The sequence below is a fragment of the Dunckerocampus dactyliophorus genome, chromosome 7, assembly GCF_027744805.1.
Source record: "Dunckerocampus dactyliophorus isolate RoL2022-P2 chromosome 7, RoL_Ddac_1.1, whole genome shotgun sequence".
In the NCBI taxonomy this organism is placed as follows: domain Eukaryota; kingdom Metazoa; phylum Chordata; class Actinopteri; order Syngnathiformes; family Syngnathidae; genus Dunckerocampus; species Dunckerocampus dactyliophorus.
Genome location: NC_072825.1, coordinates 6053911 through 6079083, shown reverse-complemented (window position 1 = coordinate 6079083; position 25173 = coordinate 6053911). Strand labels below are relative to the sequence as shown.

Genomic DNA, 25173 nt, shown 5'->3' with positions numbered 1-25173 from the left:
CTTTGTTATGTTGCCATCCGTCATATCTTCCTAATATCCCATTCATCTCCTTCCCCGCCAGTTGCCCTCTCATATATACAAGGTCTTCATCTCGCCCGTGACCTGCCTTATACCCCCTGTTAGGAGCTTACTGGGCACTGATACACTCTCAACCTCCTCGCTCTCATCCGCAGGCTTTGAGCCGTACAAGCCCTACGGGATCTCCGTGTATCCCAGATTTAAGGACGGGATCGGCCGGCCTCAGACTGTTAATGCCTACTCGCTGCAGAAGGGTGAGTAAGTAAAGGAGGGCTGGACGAGGTGTCATGAAGGGAGACGGGCTTTGCTTTTGTGTGAAGTGAAGCGGAAGGATGAGGAGCCGCTGTTGTGTGGTAGAAGAGCGCCCTCTTGTGGCTGGAAAAGTAACTGTTTTGTTGGCCTTTAGTAAGAAACACATGACAATACTTACAAATGCAATAGCAATCATTTTCCATCCATCCGTCTTCTATGCCGCTTATCCTCACCAGGGTAGCGGGTATGCTGGAGCCTATCCCAGCTGACTCTGGGGGAGAGGCGGGGTACACCCTGGACTGGTCGTTAGTCAATAGCGGATAACAATCATTTTGAAAAATACTATATTCATTGTCGTATATGTGTACTGTATTCATAGAATTATTTCTGCTAATTGTCTTTGTAATCATCAATAATAACTTTATATTCCACTATATTAATTATTATTATTAAACAATACTATTTATTTATTTTAATTTACCACTTACAAGTGCATTATAAACATGTATGTATTTTTTTTATAATTCCCATTTAATTTAATTACTGGGAGTGATTATGGGAGGGAACCAAATATGGTTCCTTACCTGTAAGGGCTAAAACCAAAATGTGTCATTCATCGAAGGACAGGTTTACAGTAAAATGTAATATTATTTCAAACTAACTTTGTATTTTCTTATTGTTTATGACATAATTATGTGCCATTATATTGTACTTTTTTATTTGGATTCTACTGCCTAATAATGAAGTATGTGGGAAACAAGCATGAATACTGCTAATAATACATTCATAATACTAATGAATAGTACAAGAAAATATTTTATCACTGGGCGCAATCATATAATTGTACTTATTTACCACACAATGAAACGCAGGCGAAGCAAAAGTGGTTCCTTTCCTGTTTAAAGGCTAAAGCCAAACTCTAATTTAGGAGTCTGATTCTATGAATTATTTTAAAATGGCGTATTTTATTATCAATAACAACATACTTATGTTACAGTATAGAACAGGATCATTTTTTATTATTATTATAATGGTATTTAATTAGTGGTAGCAAGCATGCCTCATAATGAAGCACGTTTTTAAGGGCTAAAGCTAAGAATTGTATGCTGTATTTGTTTTGTTTTAGCTTAAATTATAGTCTGCTGACTGCAATAATCATTTTTTAGCGCCATCTGTGGTTCCAAATATAACTATTGATAAGAACTGGCAGTCTCACGTGGAACTCACCTGGGATGAAATACCTTTGGACCAACGCAACGGGATTATTCGCAGCTACAAACTGTTGTACTGGGATGAGGCAAAGCGAGTTCATGGTAGGTACATTTTCGATGGAAATGTCTTTTATTTATATCTCAGCTATAAATGTGCTCCTGTTATTTATTTTAGTGGCGATTGGAGACCTGGAAGAGAGACGAGTGGTCCTGACAGGCCTCCACGCCTTGTCTGTTTACGATGCTGTGTTGACGGTGAGCACGGACGGCGGGAGCCGAAACGGGTCGATGGTTCATTTTGATATCAAAGGAATGGGTTTGTATCATTTTGCATTTGCACAGATCCCATTGCAAAAGAAAATGTTGGACTGTAAATTGTTCCTCCTCAGATGGGGTGGCTGTCGTGTTGATGGTGGTGTTGCCCGGGGTGGGTTTAGCTCTGCTTTTCATTGTCACGGTGGTGTCTTGTTACACCAAAGAAAGCAGGTAAGATCGTGGCTGGGCCGGCCGTGATGGAAATTACCAGTGGGATTCATTTTCATTCTCGTCCTTTTCCAGGCTGAAAGTGCGCTTTTGGCCCTCTGTTCCCGATCCTGCAAACAGCAGCATCAAAAGTTGGACTTCTGAATCCACACAGGTAACACAAAATGTACAAAAGTGCTCAAGAAATATATGAGACCAACACATAATGTATGTTTCTGAAGCGGTTGATACGGAAGTATGTAGAAGCTCTGGGTTTTCATGCTAAAATGGCATTATTATTCTTATCCATACATACAAAAGAATAGTAAATCAATCATATTTTAATATAATAATGTATCTTATTATTTATTCTTTTAGTGGTTACATTTTGGATGTAAAAAGATAACTCCATGTTACTTTCCAAATAAATACCAATACATTTATATGGTCTGAAAAAAAAAATAAAAAGCTTTGAAAAAATTTCAAATGTAGCAATTAAAAAAAACATACTTTTTACTTTTGTCTTTTTTTACGATAGGTGGTCTAGTGAATTTGTTAATGTACAGTAAATATAATTTATATATAATATATTAATACATAATAAAATAATAAATAAAATGTAATCAAATCATTATGAAATATATTTAAAAAATGCATTAAATTAATCATTAATTAATTATTTATACGTTTGTGAATGAACATAATATGTTATATTATATAATATATTGATTGACTAAATAAACGCAATTATGAAAATAATAAAAAAAATTGTACTTCAATTTCAATATAATAAATTATAAAAAGTATTGCAGATGGATTCAATTAAAGGAGTAATAAGAAAATAATGTAATGATTGAAACTGCAATTATTGCAATCTAACTTTTTGTTCAGTCATTTAAATTCCATTGATTTATTTATTAATTATGAATTTATTGTTAATGATATAAAATACTGACTAAGAAATTGTAATACATCAGTATTATAATAAAACAAACATACAATATGATTAAGCACTAAATAGTGTGTCCACAAAAAAATTGAAAAATAATAATAAGGCATCATATCACCGGAATGCTTGCATCAAATAAAACGTGCATTCAACCTAAAATGTCTAAAATGTAAACATTTTCCAGGATATCATATCTTCTTGGGGCAGTGAAGAGCCTAATCCAATATACCTGTCCCACCTGAGTTTCCTGGAGCTCCCCATGAAACCAAACAAAGAAGAGGAAGATGATAGTCCTTGGTCTCACGGCCCAGAAGACACCAGCGACCTTGGAGAGTCCATTTGCGGCTCCCCTTTCCTTCCCGTCTTCTCGTCCTCAAACAGTGACTCCGTCCCTTACGCCACCGTCATTTTTCCCGCTCCATGCTCGCCACCCCAGCAGCACCCCCACGTGTACCTGCGCTCGGAGTCCACGCAGCCTCTGTTGGAGTCGGAAGACCTCCAGAGTCCAAAGTGCTACCAGAACCTGGCATGTGACGGCTCGCATGGGGAACAGTGCTTTTTTGGACCGTGTGGGGGTCCCGCGGAAGGAGAAGAGGCGGAGCCAGCCATTCATTGGGATGACTTCCCTTTTTTAAGATCATTAGCCATAAGTGACACTCAGTGATGTGCAAACTGTGGTACGTGTACCCGCAAAAATACAATCACATTGCAGACATGTACACACGGAATAGTGGTACCATCCAAATTCAAAATGAACGTTTAATTTGCCTCATGCACCACAAGCCAATTAGCTGCAAGTGCACGCCACACAGTCCAAGATAAACGGTGGTACTTATTTTTGAGGTGGTACGGCTCAGGTGGTAGAGCGGTCGTCTCCCCACCTGAACATTGCTGGTTCGACACTCCGTCCTTCCGTGACCATGTGAAAGTATCCTTGGGCAAGACACTGAACCCCCCCCTTGCTCCTGATGCTGTGTCATCAGCAGGTAAATGTGGGAATCGTGTCTTTAAAGTGGGATAGTGTCGAAGAGCTACGAGTACCTTGAAGGTAAAAAAGAGCTGTACAAGTCAAAGTCCATTTCCATTTACTTTTAAATGTTTTATTTGTAAATGTATTGTGCTCTGGTGTGTAATCTTGGTAAAAATCAATGAAGGAATCACTTAGTTGATTACACAGATGTACATTCTCTATCACAGGGGCTTTTCAAGTTGTGGCACTGTCAGCCACCCCCTGAAAAACCGATTTTCTCAAGCATATTTTGTTTAGTTTCCTGCTCAGCCCAGGCTGTGTTTACTCACTCACTGCAAGAACTCTAAATCTGTTTGTTTAACAGGTTCGAAGCGCGATTTTTGTTTATTTTTCTCAAGCTGCTATGCCTCACCTAAAGTTTGCCGGCACCTTTCAGGCGAGGCCCGCCTCACTCTTTGAAAAAAACCCTGCTCATCCTATGCTTTTTTTTATATATATTTTTAAATAAAGCATTGTTACATTATTTGAACTTTTATAACCTACAAAAACGAAGAGAAGCCCATTTTTGCGACGCACCATCATTCTGGTAAGAACAGAAATGTGAAAAAATTATATTCTATAGCCGAATGACCTATTATTTACTCTGTAGGGAAGGCAAGTTTATTTATTGATCATATCATCATATACAAAAGTTATTCAGTGTGCGTCATGACAAATTGGGTAATGGTAATGGTTTCATTTTATTTGAACATGCATACAAGTTACAATGGAATACATCACATAATTCAAGTCACAGTTCCACATGTCCAAAAGGACACAGCTCTGGTGTGCTTTCCCCAGAACAAAAGGCAGTAGCATCATCCACAAATAATACCAACTTTAAGTCTTTCGTCACTTTGCAGATGTCGTTGATATACAAGTTGAACAGTTTGGGTCCCAATACTGACCCCTGGGGTACTCCACAGGTAATATTTAAACCTGCAGATGTGTATTTTCCTAGCTTTACAAATTGCTTCCTGTTTGCTGGGTAACTTTTAACCCAATTCTAAACTAATCCTCTAATTCCATACCTTTCTAATTTTGTTGTTAGGATGTGGTGATGAAATGTATCAAAGGCTTTTGTGAGATCCATAAATACTGCAGCTGCACATTTTCTGTGGTCTATAATTTCCTCCGTGATTTCAATCAGTGTCATGGAGGTCGGAATGTTAGCTCTGCATCCCTATTGGCTACCTGCTATTCTTATTGATAAATTTGTCCAACCCGTTATTGAATAGCTTCTCAATAATTTTAGAAAATTGGGGTAATAAGGAAACTAGTCGGTAATTTGTAAATTGATGTTTGACTCAATTTTTTAAAAATTGGCACTCCTTTAGCTATTTTCATTTTGTTAGGAAATTTTCCAGATAAGTGACCGATATATGTTAACGGTTCTACGATGTCATTGATCACCCTTTTTATTGTTTCCATTTGGATTCCATTAAAATCAGTTGATGTTTTTACTTTACAGTTGTAGAAAATGTCAGTCATTTCCTTTTTTCTTACATCAGTGAGAAACATGGAGTTAGGATTCCTATCTATGGTTTCATTCCTTTCCTCCATTGTCCAGAATTTTGGAATTTCTTCTTCCAATTTTGGTCCAACATTTACAAAGTAGTTGTTAAACATTTCAACTACCTCATTCATATCATCATTAGTGTTTCCAAGCATAAAACAATGAGGGTAGTCTGCTTTCTTAGTGCTGTTCCTTATAATACTATTTAAAATGCTTCAAGTTGCTCTAATGTTATTTTTATTCATATCTAATAATTGACTATAATGTTCCTTCTTACACACTCTCAAGATTGTTTTCAACTTATGTTTATAGGTTGCCATGGACAGTTCTTATCATACAGTATATATAACATACATAACATCTAAAACATGTTGAACTTTAAATTAAAGTCCAAAGGCAACATTTCTATTCAAGGAAGTGATTTTCATTAGGATGATTACTGTGGAAAATGCTTTATATATTTTATAATATTTATAGAAGACACGAATCTGCGAGTCTGAATCATAGTCTTACGATACAAAACCGAATGAAATGTTGGCGTTGTCAATCACTTTAACATTTTTATTTATACTTATTTTTTTATTGAGGGCTCTCTTTTAAAATACTGTATTTTTATTTTCGGTTTCACATCTCCAGCTGTTCGTCTGATCAATGTGTTCTGGGATCGTTCGCCATCCTGCGGTCGACTAGAGAGCAACTAGTTAGGTCTATCCAAAATGGCGACGCATGTCTAAGGGACGAATGTGATCTTTTCGTCACGTCTAATTTTTAAATAAGCCCTTAAGCCATGTTTACAAACATAACGCTGCGGACTATTTTAAAGTCTTCGGTCGGCATTCTGCGAGAAAGTGGCGCCTTGTGCTCCGCTGTGTCCGCGTCACCACGGAAGTGCAGCTCTGCGTTTTTGTCTGCACCCAAAGTCAGCTGCGGTATGTTTGTGGGGGAGATAAACCAAGTGTATTTTTTAAACATATATCGTGTTGTATCAACTCAAGTGATACATTCTTGCCTAGCGACTGTTATGATTTAGCACAGGCACTGCTAGTTAGCAGACAACTAGCGTCGTTAGCTCGCATACTGGCTCCTACTGACAGCTAACTGCGCATGTGCAAACATCCATTCCTTGGACACTACATTAGGTACACCCGCACAAGCAAATTAATTATAAAATCAATAGTCGTATTAAAAAATCTGCCTTAAAAAACGATTTTAATGCTCAGTTTACTTTAGGCATTAATTAAACAATATATATTTAGGGCAATGTTGTGTTATTTTATATTAGGAAGGCAAATATGTTGCAGTACAGTTCTACAATAAACAGCCGTAACACTACATACTTGTATTTTGTTCTTTTTTTTGCATTGTTTTTATTTAATTGTATTATCAATTTAAAGTATTTGTATTTACTGAAAATTATTACGATTTAAATTGTTACATTTTGAAGTCAGTTATTTCATAATCTGGCATAATAAAAGTGTAATTGTGGACTAGTTTATTCCCCATTTGGTTTTATTTGTTAACTAAAACAAGAGTGTATTGTTAAAAATACACATTTACATTTTTTACATTTACTTTTTAGAAGAGATTTTTTTCTGATTGCTATGATAAATTGTATTGTATTGTATTGTATTGTATGTACTTTATTTATCTCACAGCGGGGAAATTTACTTGTTACAGCAGCAAATTTGAGCAAGACTGGAAAACCACCAAGAGATTCCGTGTTTTTGGTTGCTCGTGTGTTTCTACTGACAAACAGAATTCCCTCTTTACGCGTACAAAGCAACATGCAACTTGTGTGAACATGAATGTCGTCTCTCCGCAGTGTCGGGAAGCTTTGCCTCGCCAACTTTAGCCCGACATTATGCTCGCACGGCCAAGCAGAAGGTCACAGGTATGTTATGAGTTTCAAATGTCACTTGTAGTATTGAGTTTTGTTTTATATTGGGATAGCTGATGCTTTTGAAACTTTATTTCTTCCCTCCAGGTCCCCAGAGTCAACTCAGCGACCTTCCTCCGACAATGCTGAAGATGGATTATGCGGCTGTACCCGTCGCTCAAACGTAATCGCAAACGCACCGCTGGAGACTATGCAACATTAAGTCATATACAGCAATCCCTTGCCACTTTGCGGTTGGAATTTCGCAGCTTCACTCTGTCACGGTTGATGAATATGGCCCATTAGTCAAAAATATGAATATTTAAGCAAATTGTATGTATTTTTTTTTTAACTGAAATTAAGCATTTTCAAGCATCAAATTGGCTAAATATACTAAAATGCATATATTCAGAAGAAGCAATCAGACACTGTGATATGTTGTATTCTACACTGGTCACTAGGTGTCACTATATGTTACTTTAATGTTTGGTGACACACAAGCTCCAGACTTTAATTGCAGGTTTGAATCCTCTCACAACAGGCACCGTAATACCTAACACGAGCTACTCTTGCGGCCGTAACCCATGCTAAGCTAAAAGTCAACTCTGAACCCCCGACGTCAGTTCCGGTCTGGCCCCCCACTCAGCACCCCTAACAACGGAACACATTTACAGCAACACACACACAAGCACAAGTCTTATTTATATCTTAAATGGCTTATTTTCTCTTATTATGGCTGCTATATTGGGTAATATGAGTGTAAAGGTGACTATGGGGTGTTATTTCATGTCTAGAGGGCTCAAATAATGTTGAATGTATTTAGATGGTTATAAACAGGTTTTCTATGCTACAGAAATATTCAATTTATAAAGAAGGAATCCTACTTTGCGGAAATTCACTAATCACAGTCAGGCCTGTAACCAGTTAACCGTGATAAATGAGGGATTACCATATACAGTGGAACCTCGATTCGCGTCCACCCTAGTTAGTGTGCTTTTTGGTTAACGTAAATGTATGCAACAATTTTGTAGCATACAAAACATACAATGTTTTTTTTTTTTTTTAAAATCAGAAAACATCCTTCCTTGTTAGCTTCCTGTTAGCTAGCTAACGAAATGGCAAACCGAACCAGAAGTGACGCTTAAACACGTGAACACCAAACATCGTTTTACATGCATAAAATACTTCTAAATGCATGTAAATGACGAATGAAACGGAAAAATGAGCATTTAAGGTTACTTTTACCTTCATTGAAGACATAACCGTGCCCGAGACACGATGTGGCAGCGGAATAAACCACCACCATTTTCCTGTTCCACTTGCAACGTTCTTTGGCTCCATTTTGGGTTGCGGAGGTGAGAAACTATTGAATTAAAGAACTAACTCCTGGCAAAACAGGAAAGTGGTGGTGGTTGAGCTCGCTGCCACATCGTGTCTTTGGTAACAGTCGATGAAGGTAAAAGTAACCTTAAATGTTCAGCTGTCCCTTCCAGTCTTCATTTATATGCATTATGAATGGTTTTTTTGCATGTCAAACTGTAACTGTAAAACTATAAAAACATGTTTTATGTTAACATTTTTGGCTTTCTGGAAACAGTTTGGATTTACAACATATCTTCTGGGCAAAATTAATTTGGGTTAGCACCCGTTTCGTTTAGGCGGACCCGCTGGTATGAATTAATTACACAAATCATTGTTCCACTGTACTTTTATAACTAGTCTACATTTATTGCTGATTATTGCATGCACTTCTTTTTTCACCACAGGACAGACGATGTTGTCAAAAGGCTTCTTTCGTTGGAGCTGGCCAATCATGTAAGTGCAGCCTATGACTCATTACCGCTACAGTGTGATAACAGCAAGAGCACAGGCCAAGGCACACAACTTGGTCTTCATAACAAATGCAGTGGTTCCTCCCTCACCTTACAAATAAAAAAACGCCACTTTGCACCATACAGATAACCACAATGATTCAGAAATATCTATATCTTCTCATGCATGAGAAGGTGTGCAACATTGATGTGTCATTATATAATTAATACCAACTTTCCTCCCCCAGACAGTTGTTAAGGATAACCGCCACTTTGCATCATAGAAATAACCGGAACAACTAAACATCGTCCACAATGTCCATGATATTCTTGCTCATACACGAGAACAGGCACACAACATAGATTTGTCATATAAATAATGAAATTCCTTCCTCTTGCTGCCAGTTATTAATGATAACCACCACCTTATACTAGGGTTGTCACAAGCTCTTGCAAGATTTCTTGTACCGGAAAAAAAAAAACATCTCGTGGGCACTATGTCTCTGATGATAATAAACGTAAATTAATTAATCAATTACACAATAAATGAAAATGAACCGGATAATTTTTCCCGGCTCAATATATTGCCATGTGCATGCGTGTCTGTTTTCCTTGTCTCCCGCCTCCAAACAGGCAGGGAGAGGCTTCACTCTGTGCATTGGTTTCAGCACCTTGGTGCGTTTGTTCCATAGAACAACGGCATGGACGGAGTGAGCTCTTTTGTAAGTCATACAGTCTCGGTGGGCGGAGGCGGGGCCGGTAGCATACACACAGCGCAGAAGAGTGTAGCGTAGTTGAAATTGCTGTAAATTAGTAGATCACAATATATTGTCACAGAGCAACTGATGAGCACAGGCAACCGAGATGTGTCATATATTTAATACAGTGCTTCCTCACGCCAGTTATTGGGAACCTTCACCTTGTATAATCAAAAAGTAACGATAACAAATCAGAATAATCTACAGTCACCATGGTACACAATATAAATGAAAGAAATAATAAGCTACAAAAGTCAGAAAAGTTGGCGTTGCGTTCACTTTTCAACTGTATGTACAAGCCTGTCAACACTATTATTAGAGGCTGTTCTTTGCCAGCTGTTTCCTCGGCAGGAGGAAGTCTGCTCTCTGCTGATGATGTGCATTTATCCCCTCAGAGTGAAAAGCTCCAGCTGAAAAAGGAGCAGCTGATCAGCAAAGTGCAGCGCCATGAGAACGACCGCACCTCAGTGGAAGTCCAGGGTGAGTCGGTCTTCACGCCTACATGGGAGCCTTGTGAGTTTCACATGCACTGACTCCAACTGTTGTGTGCGTGCGTGTGTGTGTGTGTGTGCGTGCGTGCGTGCAGTGGCCATTCTCACGGCAAGAATCCGGAACCTCCAGGAGCATTTGCTCAAACATCACAAGGTGAGGCCATGAAGAATTGAGTCAACATGATGCAACACTACGCGATACGCTTCATCAGAACTTTAAAGTGCAAATGCACTTCCTCCCCCTCCTGCCGTCAGCACACACGTGTACTGCAGGATATCCTGCGTCGATCACACCACACACACAAAGTTGCGGTTGGAAAATGTACACCTTCTGACACTGAAGCGTGTTGATGAGATTAACAGTTGAAGCTGTAGTTTCCTGTGCATTTAAACATGATGATCTTTCAACCCCTTCACGTGTTTTACATATGTTTGTACCTTGACTTCATGAGTGTCTTAACATTCCAGGACAAATCCAATAAGAGACGCATGCTCATGGCCATTGACAGGAGGAAAAAACTGCTGAAGAATCTGCGGCTGGTTCGCTATGAGGCCTTTGAGAAGGTCTGCGAGCAGCTGGGCATCACCTACACCTTCCCCCCAGAGTACTACAGGAAAGCCACTCGCCGCTGGGTGGCCAAAAAGGCCTTTTGCATTAAGGTATGTAACTTAGTAATAACAGTCCACCACATGCTACGTTTTGACTCACGTCACCCCCTTTTGGCCTTGCCTACATTTATTTTTTTCCCCCCACCACAGTTTTATATAAGTGTCAGAGGTGCCACACTAATATATTGTAAGCACGTTGGCCAAAATCTTGCTTTGATTTGGAAATTTAGACAGTTTAAGTGCTTTTAGTAAGCCACAATAGGAACACATCGTTTTGTGTGTCTGTAGCTTTAATGCTGATGACCTGTGTCTCAGACAGAGTGTGGCTCTTTTGTGAACTTAATCCACTCTTTTACTACGGCCGTGAAAAATAACAAATTTATTTCATTAACTACATTAAACTTTTGTAGCGTAATTAACACGTGCACAAGCCACACCTCTCTGTTATGACGACAGACGACAGTGTAGCGCCCCCATGCAGTCACAGTGTCTGACGCTCTTTTAAAAACTTCACTCTGACCTGAACACATCAACAGCAGTGCAATTCCAACACCGTGCATGTATCTCCAACTCTCAAACACATCTCTAGTCTGCTCAGCATCGGAACAACACTTCCTCATTGTCACTTGATGACCGCAAGATGCATTCACGGACACTCTGAACATCATGACAATGTCTTTATTATGCGTGCATGTGTGGTCTAAATCAACAGAAAGACAAAGAAAAACAATAAGTAGATATTCTCATCAGTCTCGTAACGTAACTCTTACTGCGGATGTACCATATGCTGCATTTTAACATGCTCAGAAGTCTCTGAAAATAGGGTACAGTCAAAACGTGAATTCATCTTAAATTACGTGGTGTCTTTGAATGCAACACCTCATTGCTCTTAATAACGGTTAAAGTGTGATTCAAATGTTCTGCTGCTATTAAAGAGGCTGATGTTAGGCAAATACGTTTTCAGACGTGAGTGGTATCTTTTAGCTTGATTTAAATTTTAATACTGATTAATTTGATCGTTTTTAATAATCTGACAGCCCTATGTTTTACACAAAAACTTGAACACTGAACTTGTCCAACATAATAGATGCCATGTATCACATCAAACAATGTAACATCAAGGAGTGGGACAAGAGGACACAAACGTTGGAAACACTAGCAGAGCTCGCAGGTGAGCTACTGTGCTAACATTATAGTAACATTAACAGCGAGGTTAGCCTATTTGCTGAAGAAAAACAAAATGATCGAACTTTAAGCTCCTACACCTATAGTTGACTGACAGATATAGCTCCATTCTTTATTTTTAAGATGTGTAATGAAGCCTGCCCTTTTTATTTATTTATGTATTTTTCACAATGCTCTCTTTTGTGAAGTAGTGGACATGAGCAGTGCTGAAGAGCCAGTGCCATGCCAAGCAACATTGCCATATTTGGCATGCTAATTGTTTTGGCTATGACTGTGTATTATATTCCAACAATTCTCTTAATAATTTATCTTTAATGTGTTCAGGGTGTAAAAAAATCTGGGACCACTGCAGAACAACTATGTCCTGTTTTTGAAGCCAATTTAGACTCCAAGCTAGAAGCTTGCGCCTTATGCCGCCCTTGCGTCAATACATAACAAGCACCATCACCACAAGGATTAATAATTCAAAATCTTTTCAGTCCGTTTATTTGGCCTCCAACTCATATTGCTCGCTGATAACAAGTGCAACATCCTTGAATGAATTGCATCAACGCAGAGGGAGTAGTATTCGCGTCAAGCCTCATGGTGTCAAACATTCTCTCACAGGTCTTCCAGGCAGTGCAGAAGCAGAAAGCCGAGCAGAAGCTGAAACTGAAGCAAAGCTCAGATGCCGCCGCCGCCGTCGCCACTGCTGCTGCTCAGACAGAAGCTAAGAGCCCGAAGATGTAAACACATGTCCATCCAAACATTATCTGTACTGCTTTACCTGCCTTTAATCCAAAATAAACAGGAAGATCATGAAAAGTTGTCATCATTACTCGCAAACGTTTTACTTTTTACAGTTTTACTTGATGGTGATAGTCCGTATAAGGATGCAAAATCTGTATAAAAGTGAATAGCACAAATAAAAACGCCCCATTTGTCACCGCTGACGTCTCCAGCGTCAGTTTATTTCACCAATAAGCGTTTCACAACCTATGTTTCTACTTCCTGTGTGGCGAGAAGCTCATCAGTCTTGATCAGGACCAGCGCAGACTGACACACTCTTCTGGTAAGTGACTTTTTTTGTACTCCATCATGCAGAATATTCCATTCAGGTCAGACAAGAATGCATAATTACTCATAGTAATGATGCTTGATTGTACTGTATGCTATTCATGCATTTATCACTTCTTCCCGTAGATTGCCATGCAGAAAAGTCCCTCAAAGCTTGTTATTTCTAGTCCAAGGGGATGGGAGCACGTTTATCATATGAATTATATGCAGACATTATAATGATGCTAAAAACATAGACTGTTGAGGTTTAAGGAGTCAGTTCCTAAACTATATTGAAAATGATATACTTTTGCAGGAGGACTGAGTGTATGAATAACAGCAGACTTCATCTTTTAGGCATAATTTCTACCTCTTAACTGGGAATTACAAGATGTGGCAAGATTCAGATTCAGGTCATTTCTCCTGTAATTAAAAAAAAAAAAAGCTTTTATTTGCCGTCTGCTGTGAAGAATCGTGTCAGAATTCCTAACTAGACTGCTTTGAAACATCAGAACCAGCAGGACATATGTCAAACCCAGTGGTGACCCACCAACCAGGCACCGGCGGCTATGGGACCAACGTGCAAACAGGAGAGTGGAGCACGGGCCTCTGCTCCTGCTGCAGTGATTTGTTGATTTGTAAGCGTACACTCATTTACAACACGTTTTAATCATACTGGCCATGCAATAAAAGACTGCCCTCTCTGCGCTCAGGTGCTTTAGGCTGCGTTTGCCCCACCGCGTTGGCCTGCTACACAGCAGACAAGTATGGAGAGAACTGCTGCTTGGGTTGTGTGCCTGGAGGCTTAACGGCCATGCGGACTCACATGAGGCTCACGTACGGCATCCAGGTATGTGGAAGTTATGTGTAGAGAAAGGGAAGTTTCTTTGATTTCAGCAACTCTTGTGGAATAAACACATATTTTAGCAACAAAGGGGCTGTTGAGAAAGCTAAGCTGCATCACACTTCCTCAGACATATGACTGTCATGTTGTTGTAGATGTTGTCATTAATTGTGTCCATCCACAGGGAACGGTTTGCAACGACGCCCTCATGTCCTTTTTCTGCGGGATCTGTGAGGTGTGCAGGATGGCCAGAGAAATACGCATCCGAAATGGAGAAGTTTAAAAAAAAATAAACAGCAAGAGATTGTAAATGTCTGATCCACTTGTCTTTTATGCCCACGTTTGGTTTTGGCAGTTTATCTTAGCTGTCACTACATTTAGATCAGATTGGGATTAAACTGGGCGTTCACATGACCCTGCTTTTAGAATGTTTTGGTGTAAATCCTAGGTCACAACCGGTCAGACGGGCTGTCACGGCTGGGCTACGTGCAAAAAACGCAAGAAAAGAAAGGAGGGCGTGCAGGTGACTTGTTGATTTTCAAGCCATAGACGGGCCGCAGAGGTTCTTTGTCATGTCACACAAAAACTCTACGGGCACTTATGTTTTTTCAGGTTGCGAGACAACCTTACGCACTTTGTACATTTTCATGCGTCGTACGTTTTGCTGGTGTCAGATTTGGGTAAAATGTCCATTTTATTGTACGTCAGACTCCTATTTGAGTCCTGTGTGAGTCCTATGTGTGTCGTGCGCCACACGTGCACCTCACATACGTAATTAGTGCGGCCAGTGCATGACCTTACCCCTTCGTGGTCACCACAACTACGTTCTCCACGAACAAAAAATAACCGAGCGATTTGGGGAAATGCCAAAAAAAAATCATACTTCGGATTGTGACCTAGGCTTAAGAGCGTAAACATTTCAGTGTGCACTCAGGATTGAATCCAGATTAAACTTTGTATTCACTTTTCTACCTTCTGACCCTTTTTGCAAATAGCAAACTTTATGTAATCTAAAAAGTTTGATGTGTCTGAGCTTGTTGAAAGAGTTTGAATTACATGCTGCCAAATGCAGGATTGAATCCGGATTTTACTTTGTATTCACTTTACAGCTTCAGACCCTCCTTGCACATGGTGAATTTAGTGTAATTGGAACAGATTGAAGTGTCTCAGCATGCTAAATGAGTTTCAATCCCATTGATGCCACATATGCAATCAGGACTGACCTAATTCAAATTAAACCTGGATTCAAATTAAATTGAATATTTAATCTTGTGACCTTATAAACACAGAATGTTTTAATGTCATAATTTAAACATTTTATAAAAATCGTTTTTGTTATAAGAGAATTGCTGCCAATTGTGCAGCCAGGATTGAATCCGGATTAAACCTGGTGTTCATTTTGCGTCTTCTGACCCTACTTGCATAGAACTTCTTGTAATCCATAAACTTGCTGTGTCTGAGCATGTTAAATTAGTTTCAGTTACATTGCTTCAAAATATGCAATTAGGATTAAATCCGGATTCAATTTAAATGTAACATTAAAGCTTGTAACCCTGTATACACACAGAACGTTTTAATGTAATACTTTAAAAGTTTGAAAGTTTTTGTTAAAAGTGAATTGCTTCCAAATACACAATCAATCAAGATCCGGAGAAACACGTAGGAAATGTAGGGCATCGATTTTTAAAGCTGTATCTGGAAAGGCATATATATGACTTTTACACAGACAATTTAGCCAATGTGCATGTAAAATATGCATTTTGAACTCATCGGGTCGTAACTTCTGCGTTGATCTGATCGAACGTCCGTTTGGATGACGTAGAGCGCCCTGATTGGCTGATTTCTCAGTGGCCTGGCAACCAGTGGAAGCATTAGCAACCATCATCATCGTCACCGAGCGCTGGAGCTAGCTAGCTAGCAGCCTTTTCCAAGGGAGGATTTAAACATTCCAGATACAAACATGTCGTCAAGGACTCTCCCTTTGCTCTTTATCAACCTCGGCGGAGAAATGCTTTATATCCTGGACCAGCGGCTACGAGCTCAAAATATCCCCGCTGACAAAGCCAAGAAAGGTTAGCTGGCTAGCTTAGCAACACTACAATGCTACTACTATGAAAATGTAAACACACCTTTCATTCATAGAAGCGCTTTATTTTTACAACTGTAGATAAGCGAACTTCAGAAGTTCGGTGTAATGAATGTGGACGCTTTGACTGCTGGATAGAGGATGGCAGGGGGAGAGGTATTATTGCAATAGCATGTTGTATTTGTTTATACCGTACACACAATTTACTATATGCAGTCAGCGTAGCTTGCTCGTTCAACTAGGGCTTTGGTGCTCACTATTTTGGAAAAGTTGTATATCCTCAAGAAAAAGATGATGATCGGACTTCATAACATACTATAGTATATTTCCTCATATAAGGGGTCAGGGGTGTTTATTTACTCAGCTGCTGCAAGTACCAGGCAGGTGTCAGGCATTGATTTGTACAAACGCCTTTGTATCAATGCGTTTTTTCTTCCCTAGCGAGAGGTGTCCCAGCAGATATGATATATAGCTGTTTGCTGCTAGAATTCTCATCCGCCTGCTTGCCATGTATCCTCTGTTAACCCTTCTTGCGCTTTCCCCCTACTGGGCTAGTTATGAATGACATCATCACCACCATGTTCAACAAAAAGTTTCTGGAGGAGCTCTTCAAGCCGCAGGAGCTTTACTCCAAGAAGGCCCTGCGCACCGTCTTCGACAGGCTGGCTCACGCCTCCATCATGCGGCTCAATCAAGCCAGCATGGACAAGGTAGTGTGGTGATAATATGTTACCTTCCGTCTTATAACATGCACATTTTTATTTAACACCAAAAAGAAACACCACAAGTTATTTTGAAAGAAAAGACAGCTGTAATAAGATCCCAGAAACAGAACCAACCTTGCAACCTTAACTGTTGAGAAATGACAGACACGTGTGTGTGCTATCAAATCTAGATGGAATTAAACGTGTTAAAACGTCTGGTTTTGTACACACGCACGGACATAATAATCAGTAAGGGGATTTGTCAGTTACATTTAAATTGCTGGCAAATGCACAATCTGGATCAGATCCAGATTCAAGTTGGTATTCACATTACAGCTTTTGACCCTGTTTTCACATAGCAAGCTTGATTCAAATCACACATGATTTGACAGTGACTGAACATGTTAAACTAGAAAGCACTCTGAGAGTTCTCCCCATGTGATTGACACCGGAATTTCTTGGATCAGTCTTAGATATTTTGTAGAACCTGTTGGAAACTCGTCCTGTATTTTTTTTCCCAAGTGCTCAATCATTTTTTTTGTGGTGTTACATGCACAAATGCTGAAAATAGTCATGTCTTGCAATTTTAAAGAATCCTTTCGAGAATTCCTGGATCCAGACGGTGATCCGGTTCGCCCCCAAAATTTAATCAGTTCTTCCATATCACATTTCCGACAATTCCTGAATATTTCATCCAAATCTATTCAGGACATTATTTTGAACACAATCATTTGGCTTCCAAATGTGCAATCAGGATTAAATCTTGGTTAAAAGTTTGTTTTACGTAAAAAAAATTTTGATCTTTCTGCACGTGTAACATTTTAGTGTAAGTGTGTAAACATGTTTTATGTGAAATACAGTAATCCCTCCTTTATCACGGTTATTTGGTTCTGTGAAGTAGGTTTCTTTACTTATGAATCAAATATTTTTCTAGTTAGAGCATATAAAACCTGTTTACGTTCTTCTAAATATGATTTTTAACATTATTAGGGTCCCTTAGGCATGAAATAACACCCTGTAGTCACCTTTACACTCATATTGCGCATTATAATCAACATAATAAGAGCAAATAAGCCATTTAAGACATAGATAAGACTCATTCTCGTTGTGTGTTGCAATAAATGTGTTCCGGACATGTGGACAGGAAGTGACATTGAGGGTTCAGAGTTGAGTTGTAGCTTTATTACGGCTACAACCCTGTGTTATGATTATTATTAGGATTATTATTATGTTACTACTGTATTGTGCCTGTTGTGAGATAATTCCAACCTGCAATAAAAGCCTGTTGGTCTGGCGATCAAGTCTGGTGCTTGTTATTCTAGCGACACCTAGTGGCTAGTGTACATTACTACATTGAATTAAGTCTGCTTTATACTGTATTTGTATTTTAGTTCATTTAGCCATTTATATGCTCGAAAATGCTTAATTTAGGCCAAGAATATATAACATTTGCTTAAATATGCATATTTTTGGACTAATAATGGGCTGTAGTCAACCACGAATCAGCGATCATTTATTAATATTTTTAGAAACGTACCAGAGTGACGGCGCAATGTTTTAACCGCGACGTGACAAGGGACAACTGAACTGCCAAATGTGCAATTAGGATTCAGTCCGGATCAAACTCAATATTCGCTTTCTCTACTACCACACTGCATGGCAATCTTTATTTGGATAGGTCCGAACATGTTGAATAACTTCCAATTAAACTCCTGCCACGTGCGGAAATCCAGATTGAACTTGGTTTTACAGTACAATGAACCTTTGTAAACATCACATTCTGTTAGATTTAAGAAAGAAATTGATAGTGATGTGTCAGTCTTTGCATGTTAAATGGTTACATTTAATCGTACCTAATACCCAATCTGGATCAGCTCTGGATTAAAGTTGGTTTCACATTACAGCTTCTGACACTGCTTGCATACATTAGATATCATTTGATTTGGATAAGATTTGTAAATGAGCAATCTGGATGAGATCAGGATTCAGTTTGATATTCGCATTCCACCTTCTGGCATGAGACCTGACAAAGGAAGCCGTAACAAACTGTATGGCTCCCTCTGATGGCTGATGTTTGCTAACTGCATCATGCGCTCCTTCCAGCTCTACGACTTGATGACCATGGCCTTCAAGTACCAGGTACTCCTCTGTCCCCGCCCCAAGGACATCCTCCTTGTGTCCTTCAACCACATGGATGCAATCAAGGAGTTTGTCAAAGACACTCCTTGCATTCTGAGTCAGGTGGACGAGACGTACCAGCAGATCATTGAGGTGTGACGTCACTGTCCCGACGAAATTAGATTGCTGGGTGTGGGAGGGTGTTGTTTTGTCTGGAGGCAAATTAGGTTTAAAGTAAAAGTAGTCTAAAGTAGCATCTGTTCATTTCTCCTTTTCAGATGTACACGCCATTACTTAGCGGTGAATTCCAGCTGATTAGACAAACTCTTCTAATCTTCTTCCAGGATATGCACATAAGAGTGAGTCTGTGCATGCTTGGAAAAAAACCCACACATCAAGCACACGTCTTGTTTTGCTGACAAGTCTTTGTGTTGTGCTCCTCGCCAGGTGTCTATTTTCCTCAAGGACAAAGTGCAAAACTCCAACGGTAGATTTGTACTTCCCACCAGCGGCCCCGTACCCCACGGCACACAAACCCCAGGCTTGATAAGGTGATGTCAACACCTAAACGTTCTTATCCTGCTAAACAAGGACTTGTTAATACCCTTCACTATCCAAACAATCTACCTCCAGGCTGTAATCTCAAGCTTTAGTAGGCCCATGTGCAACTAATTGCATTACTATTCTTTCTTAGCCTTTGGATTCTAACTTTAGACAAGTTGTATGTTTAGGTATCTTTAAATGGAAGGTTGTTGGTGAAAGACCTGCTGAGCAACATAAAGAAATTAAGATAGTGTAGGCTGTAGAGAAGCCAGAGAGATAATACAAATAACAATGTGTACAATTTAAAGTAATGATAATGGTCTAGTTTGTTTTGAACATGCTTATAGTACAGTCAAAACTCATATGCCCCAGTTTTTGTATGATTAGGTTTTTCCTCAAAAATGTTTAACACACATTTTGCCTTGGTTTTGGTAAAATAAAGGGCATGCAGAGGTAGATGAAGCTGCTGGATGATGACCGCTCCTGATTCTGCAAACTGCCATCTTGTGGTGGTAATAAAAACTACATGTGGCGGTTGCCTGCAGCCACAGCAGCCAGTGTTTCTTTTTGACTCGCCACTAATTAGAGACTCCTGTTATCAGATGTTGTCTTTTATTAACTCCACAAGATGGCAGCCGTTGTATTTAAGAAGCATCATGAGTGGCCATGCATCCAGCAGCTTTATCTATATCTGTCTATCCATCCATTTTTTTATGCCGCTTCTCCTGTTTAGGGTTGCGGGGTATGCTGGAGCCTATCTCAGCTGACTTCGGGCGAGAGGCGGGGTACACCCTGGACTGGTCTATCTTTATCTATTTAAAAATGTTGCGCTACTCAGCTGTTGGTGTGAAAGTCAAACTTGTTACACTTGCTTTCCTGCTGTTTCCAATGAACTCATCAGCACTGTTAATGTTAGCTGAGCAGTTTGCTCCTTGCCGCTATTACAACATTGGTTCTGCTGCTGATGTGGTGTGCAATATACAGTAATCCCTCCTTTTATCGCAGTTAGTTGGTTCCAGACCCGACCGCAATATGTGAATTTCTGGATTCTATATTAATAAGCTGAATATTTTTGTAGTTAGAACATAGAAAACCTGTTTATGACTTTTATTATTATTACCATCATTTTTAGCATTATTAGAGCCCTGTAGACATGAAATAACACCCCTGTAGTCACCTTTACACTCATATTACCGAATATAGTAGATATAATCAGAGAAAATAAGCCATTTAGGTCAAAATTAAGTATAAATAAGACTGGTGCTTGTATGGGTGTGTTTCAGTAAATGTCTTCCGGACATGTGGACAGGAAGTGACGTCAGGGATTCAGAGTTGAGTTTTAGCTGGAGTACAGCCACAACAGTAGCCCATGTTGTTATTAGGACAATGACTATTCTGACTATTGTTATTATGTCATTATTATGCCTGCTGTAAGATAAATAATTATAAAATAATAAAAGTCTGTCGATCAAGTCTGGTGCGTGTTACGAGTGACACCGAGTGGCCGGTGTAGAGTTCAGTTCATCATTGTCTATTTGAATTTTAGTTCATTTAAAAGATTTGTATTAGGGCTGTCAAATGATTAAAAAATGTAATTAGATTAATTACAGTTTTCAAATTAATTCATCATGATTAATCACCATTTGCAACTATGTCTGATGTATGTCCATTTTTACTGTATTTTATTGAAAGAAAGATAAAAGACAGGACAGGAGTATAATATATTTGAATGTATTAACAGCTCCAAAGTAACAGAAAATTTAAATCAAGCTAAAAGATAACGCACGTCTAAAACTCTAACACTAGTTTCCTTCAATAGTAGCAGAACATTTGAATCACACTTTAAGTGTGCTATGATGAGCAATGAAGGGTTGCATTCAAAGACACCACGTAACTTAAGTTGATGTTTTGAGTATACTTTCTGAGATTTCCGAGTATACTTAAATGCAGCAAATTGTACTTCCGCATTAAGAGCTACAAAGTGATAAGAGTGATAAGAATATCCACTTTGTCTTTCTGTTTATTTAGACCACACAAATACACATAATAAAGATGTTGTTGTGATGTTTGGAGCGTCCATGAATGCATCTTGCCGTAGTCAAGTGACGATGAGGAAGTGTCGTTCCGGACTAGAGGCGTGTTTGTTTGGAGTTGGACGTACATATATGGTGTTGGAATTGCACTGTTGTTGTGTTCAGGTGAGAATAAAGTTATAAAAGAGCGGCAGTCTCTGTGGGAGCTACACTGTGACGCCATCTGTTGTCATAACAGAGAGGAGTTGCTTGCCATGATACGTATGCATTAATTACGCAAAAAAAGTTAGCGTAATTAACATAAAATAGTTACCGCTGTTTTTGACATCCCTAATTTTTATGCTTGAAAATGCTTAATTTGTCCCAAGAATACATAATATTTGTTTAAATATGCATTTTTGGACTAATAATAGTCCATAGTAAGCCAGGAAACAGCAATGATTTAATAATTAATTAATTTTTGAGAAAACGCGCTACAGTGAGGGAGCAATGTTCGAACCGCGATGGAGTGACGGACGGCTGTACTTGTTAATAAATGACCATGTGGTCCAAGAGAGCTATGTTTTCCCTTCCACTTTCCCATGCACTCCAAATCATTATTGAAGTAAAAAACAAAACAAAAAAACGTTATATGTAATGAGTTTTCAAATTTCGGAAATAGCAACCCCTGTCCAATTATAGCCTGCTCCCAATTAACTAATCCTCTGCTCTTTTCTGTTGCTGCTGTGTTGTGCAATATACTTGTTAATAAATGACATATGTTACATACAATTTGTTTTATTAATTGAATGTGGTAACGCCAGGATGTTTAGCTGTACTGGCGAGGAGTCAAGCAGATTGCAGTTCAACAACGGTGGAAACTACGCCGCTGCTCTCTGCGAAGGATCCTTTGAGCTTTTCGGAGACAGGGTCACCAAACTAGGCACAAACATGTAAGAGTTTCCCAACACACAGTGCTGACTTTCCTGTGCAGAGCATCCATTGTTCGTGTCATGACTCACATGCAGGTACAGCGTGTGCCGTCCGGTGGAAACTCACATGTCAGGAACGTTGAAGAACTCTGCTCAGCACACAAAGGTGAAAGAGGTTCTTTCTTTCAGTGTACATGTTGCTGGTGTATTGAAGCTTGATGTGTGGACACAGGTCAACACTGCTCCCAACCCGCTGGCCAAAGAGGAGCTCAATCTCTTAGCCAAGCTCATGGGAGGCTTGGAAGTCCAAAAACCACCTGGGAATGTGGACAGTAACTTCCGGGTCAACCTCTTCGCTACCGACGAGGAGGAAGAGTGGGTATTGTTTCTCCTTCTGCGTGCATATCACAAAGTACTGTCATTTATTTATGTTATTCCAAATTGTTTGCTACCACAGAGAGGCGTTAATGTCGAGACCAGATGAGCTGTCGTATGGATTCATAAACATCCAAGCTACAAAGGTACAGCTTTTGAGTGAGAACTACAATGTGATTAGGAGCCACATCTTTGGATATTTATGGACAGAGCAAAAGATCAATAACATTATTGTTTGAATTACCTGACTGGTTGGAAGAAGTTCGGCGTAGCACGTCAAAAATGGGCCACTCTGTTAACCATGAATTCTGAGGTGTTTAATCCTGTAAGTGGTGCACCCCCCTGCGCATGATATGATGGCGTTGCAAATGTTGCACGGTGCTGACCGTTCATTTTTTAGCAGAATATCAGCCAAACTTTCCAGTGCCGTCACACATTGTCTATGGCTGAAATGGATGCCGGCTTCTTCTTTGTTGGTGTTATGTTGACATTTTTGCCGCTCTGATCGATCACCGAACGTAAGGATCGTAATTTTTAAAAACGAACGACTCCGGGAGAATTGGAATGTTAGTGCCGGTTCCCATTGATGCTCGATGCCCAACTCTAGATGTCAAAGATGAAAATTGTAATGATAACCAAAGAACGGGAACTGCAGTGGAGGAGAGGAAGCGTTGGTACACGAGCCTCTGTTAAGGCTGCTTGGTACAATCATAATAATAAGAGAAGAAGAACCGCATATATGTTGGAAAGTGGAGTTAAAAATACACAGTTTACTACTTTTAAGTTTTACTACTCATTGGTTAACTTATTTTTACACTTATAATGACAGTTAAGAATGTTAACATGTGACCTAAATCATTTCCTGCACAGACAAGGCAGCAGTTTGACACCATAACAGATGGATTCACTTGACATTCATTACATTCCTATGGAAAACATTGCTTCCATATTAGACGAACTTCAGAAGTCAACTAGCGTCCCATAACTGAACATTTGTCATAGGCACCTCTTTGTTCCACAGGACCAAACGGCCAATGCGGAGCTGGCCAAGATCATGGGCGAGTTCAGCGAGCCTCGGGAGACACGGGACCAACCCCCGAGTGCCAGCAGCAAAGGAGACGACCTCCTGGCCATGATGGACGGCCTGTGACCTCTTTGCCCCCCTCCCACACAAGACACACCCCTAAGGGTGGCCCCAATGGTGATGCATTGTTGTTTGCACCAGCACAACATGTTGCTGCAACCTGTGCAGACCACAAAACCTTCAGGTGCTTTTCACTCCTTACAGGTGTAGGGCTGTATGGAACAATGTATGGCGAGACTAGCAAATACACTGTCATACTTTGCTGTTCAGGCACTGGCAGTTTGACATGCACCATTTTGCCCATCTCCTGCATACCGTAAATGCGGGCACCGTTTAGTTCGCAGAGATGTTAGTTGGAAGCTGGCCATCGGAGAGAGACTGTTATTTCTGAAAATTGATAATTCGTTTATAACAACTTCATTTTTCACTTCAATAATGATTTGGAGTGCATGACAATGTCAGGAAAACTGTTTTTTTTTTGTATAAAAAAGGATATTGCACAACTCAGCAGCAACAGAACCAATGTTGTATTAGCGGTAAGGAGTAAACCGCTCAGCCAGCATTAATGCTGCTGATGAGTTCATTGTAAACAACAGTACAGCAGGTCTCACATGCATCATTTTCAGACCAACAAGCTGGGAACCATTTTGAAGCACATGCAGAGGTAGATGAAGCTGCTGGAGGCTGACCACTCGTGGTACTGAAAATGCATACCTAAAAACTACATTAGGAGGTTGCCCACAGCCACAGCTGCCAATGTTTGTTTGACTCGCCCCCAATTAGCAACTCCAGTTATTTCACTTTGTAGACCACACATCCTGCAACTCCACAAGTCTCTGCCTTTAGTCGGAGCATTCACTGTGTTCATGGTATTCATTCAAGAAGGACATGCTGGCCGCACTTTGTTTTAGGTTTTTAGTCCATCATTTCATGTTAAAGACTCAAGTTCAACAGGGAGTATTGCTGACCTCTTCTGTATTTTAAAGAATGCAGTGCAAAGGAATGGACAAAAGTGCTCTTTACACACATGGTTTGAAACTCTTCCCTGTAGTAGAAAAGAAGTCCACATTGTGGTGCCGTCTCAGGAGTGACTCTTAAGAAGTAAAATGTGAATCATGGTGGACTTGCAGCCTAGAAACTCTTATTTAATGTGTAAATATGTTTATGACAGTTTATTTATCCGAATGTATTTTTCTAAATATAGATGCTACTATGATGCGGTTTAATTATCAGTTGAAAGATTAAAAGTTCTGATTTGCAAAACATTGACGGAGCCATGTTTTTTGACTGGTG

The 25173-nt window shown here is 39.6% G+C and overlaps 4 protein-coding genes across 8 annotated transcripts in view; all 4 read left to right on the top strand.

Annotated features, from left to right (window-relative positions):
- The window catches only part of csf3r (colony stimulating factor 3 receptor (granulocyte)), a 31563-nt gene extending 26216 nt beyond the window's left edge, over window positions 1–5347 (top strand). For all 3 annotated transcript variants that reach the window (XM_054782368.1, XM_054782366.1, XM_054782367.1), the window contains exons 13-18: window positions 174–272; window positions 1437–1583; window positions 1657–1797; window positions 1871–1967; window positions 2040–2118; window positions 3077–5347. In XM_054782368.1, the coding sequence (XP_054638343.1) occupies window positions 174–272; window positions 1437–1583; window positions 1657–1797; window positions 1871–1967; window positions 2040–2118; window positions 3077–3556 (1043 nt within the window). In that variant the 3' untranslated portion in view covers window positions 3557–5347. The remainder of the gene's footprint in view (window positions 1–173; window positions 273–1436; window positions 1584–1656; window positions 1798–1870; window positions 1968–2039; window positions 2119–3076) is intronic.
- Window positions 5348–6106: 759 nt separating this feature from the next.
- Window positions 6107–13052, top strand: mrps15 (mitochondrial ribosomal protein S15). The gene is made up of 8 exons (XM_054781661.1): window positions 6107–6346; window positions 7240–7308; window positions 7402–7477; window positions 9060–9108; window positions 10258–10342; window positions 10449–10507; window positions 10822–11013; window positions 12754–13052. The coding sequence occupies exons 1-8, from the start codon at window positions 6205–6207 to the stop codon at window positions 12874–12876; spliced, it is 795 nt and encodes a 264-aa protein (XP_054637636.1). The 5' UTR covers window positions 6107–6204; the 3' UTR covers window positions 12877–13052.
- A 93-nt stretch (window positions 13053–13145) lies between these two features.
- LOC129185030 (cornifelin homolog) lies at window positions 13146–14330 on the top strand. 3 transcript variants are annotated; one of them, XM_054781662.1, is made up of 5 exons: window positions 13146–13198; window positions 13540–13595; window positions 13695–13820; window positions 13896–14032; window positions 14211–14330. In XM_054781662.1, exons 2-5 carry the CDS (start codon window positions 13574–13576, stop codon window positions 14307–14309), a joined length of 384 nt encoding a protein of 127 aa, XP_054637637.1. In that variant the 5' UTR covers window positions 13146–13198; window positions 13540–13573; the 3' UTR covers window positions 14310–14330. The 3 variants fall into 3 exon arrangements, with proteins under 3 accessions (XP_054637637.1, XP_054637639.1, XP_054637638.1); XM_054781664.1 differs by lacking the exon at window positions 13540–13595 and having other exon boundaries at window positions 13152–13198; XM_054781663.1 differs by lacking the exon at window positions 13146–13198 and having other exon boundaries at window positions 13209–13595.
- A 1556-nt stretch (window positions 14331–15886) lies between these two features.
- Window positions 15887–25145, top strand: oscp1b (organic solute carrier partner 1b). The gene is made up of 10 exons (XM_054782967.1): window positions 15887–16098; window positions 16668–16822; window positions 18920–19087; window positions 19213–19293; window positions 19382–19485; window positions 22314–22442; window positions 22518–22587; window positions 22654–22796; window positions 22879–22942; window positions 23818–25145. Exons 1-10 carry the CDS (start codon window positions 15987–15989, stop codon window positions 23944–23946), a joined length of 1155 nt encoding a protein of 384 aa, XP_054638942.1. The 5' UTR covers window positions 15887–15986; the 3' UTR covers window positions 23947–25145.
- Window positions 25146–25173: the final 28 nt, after the last annotated feature.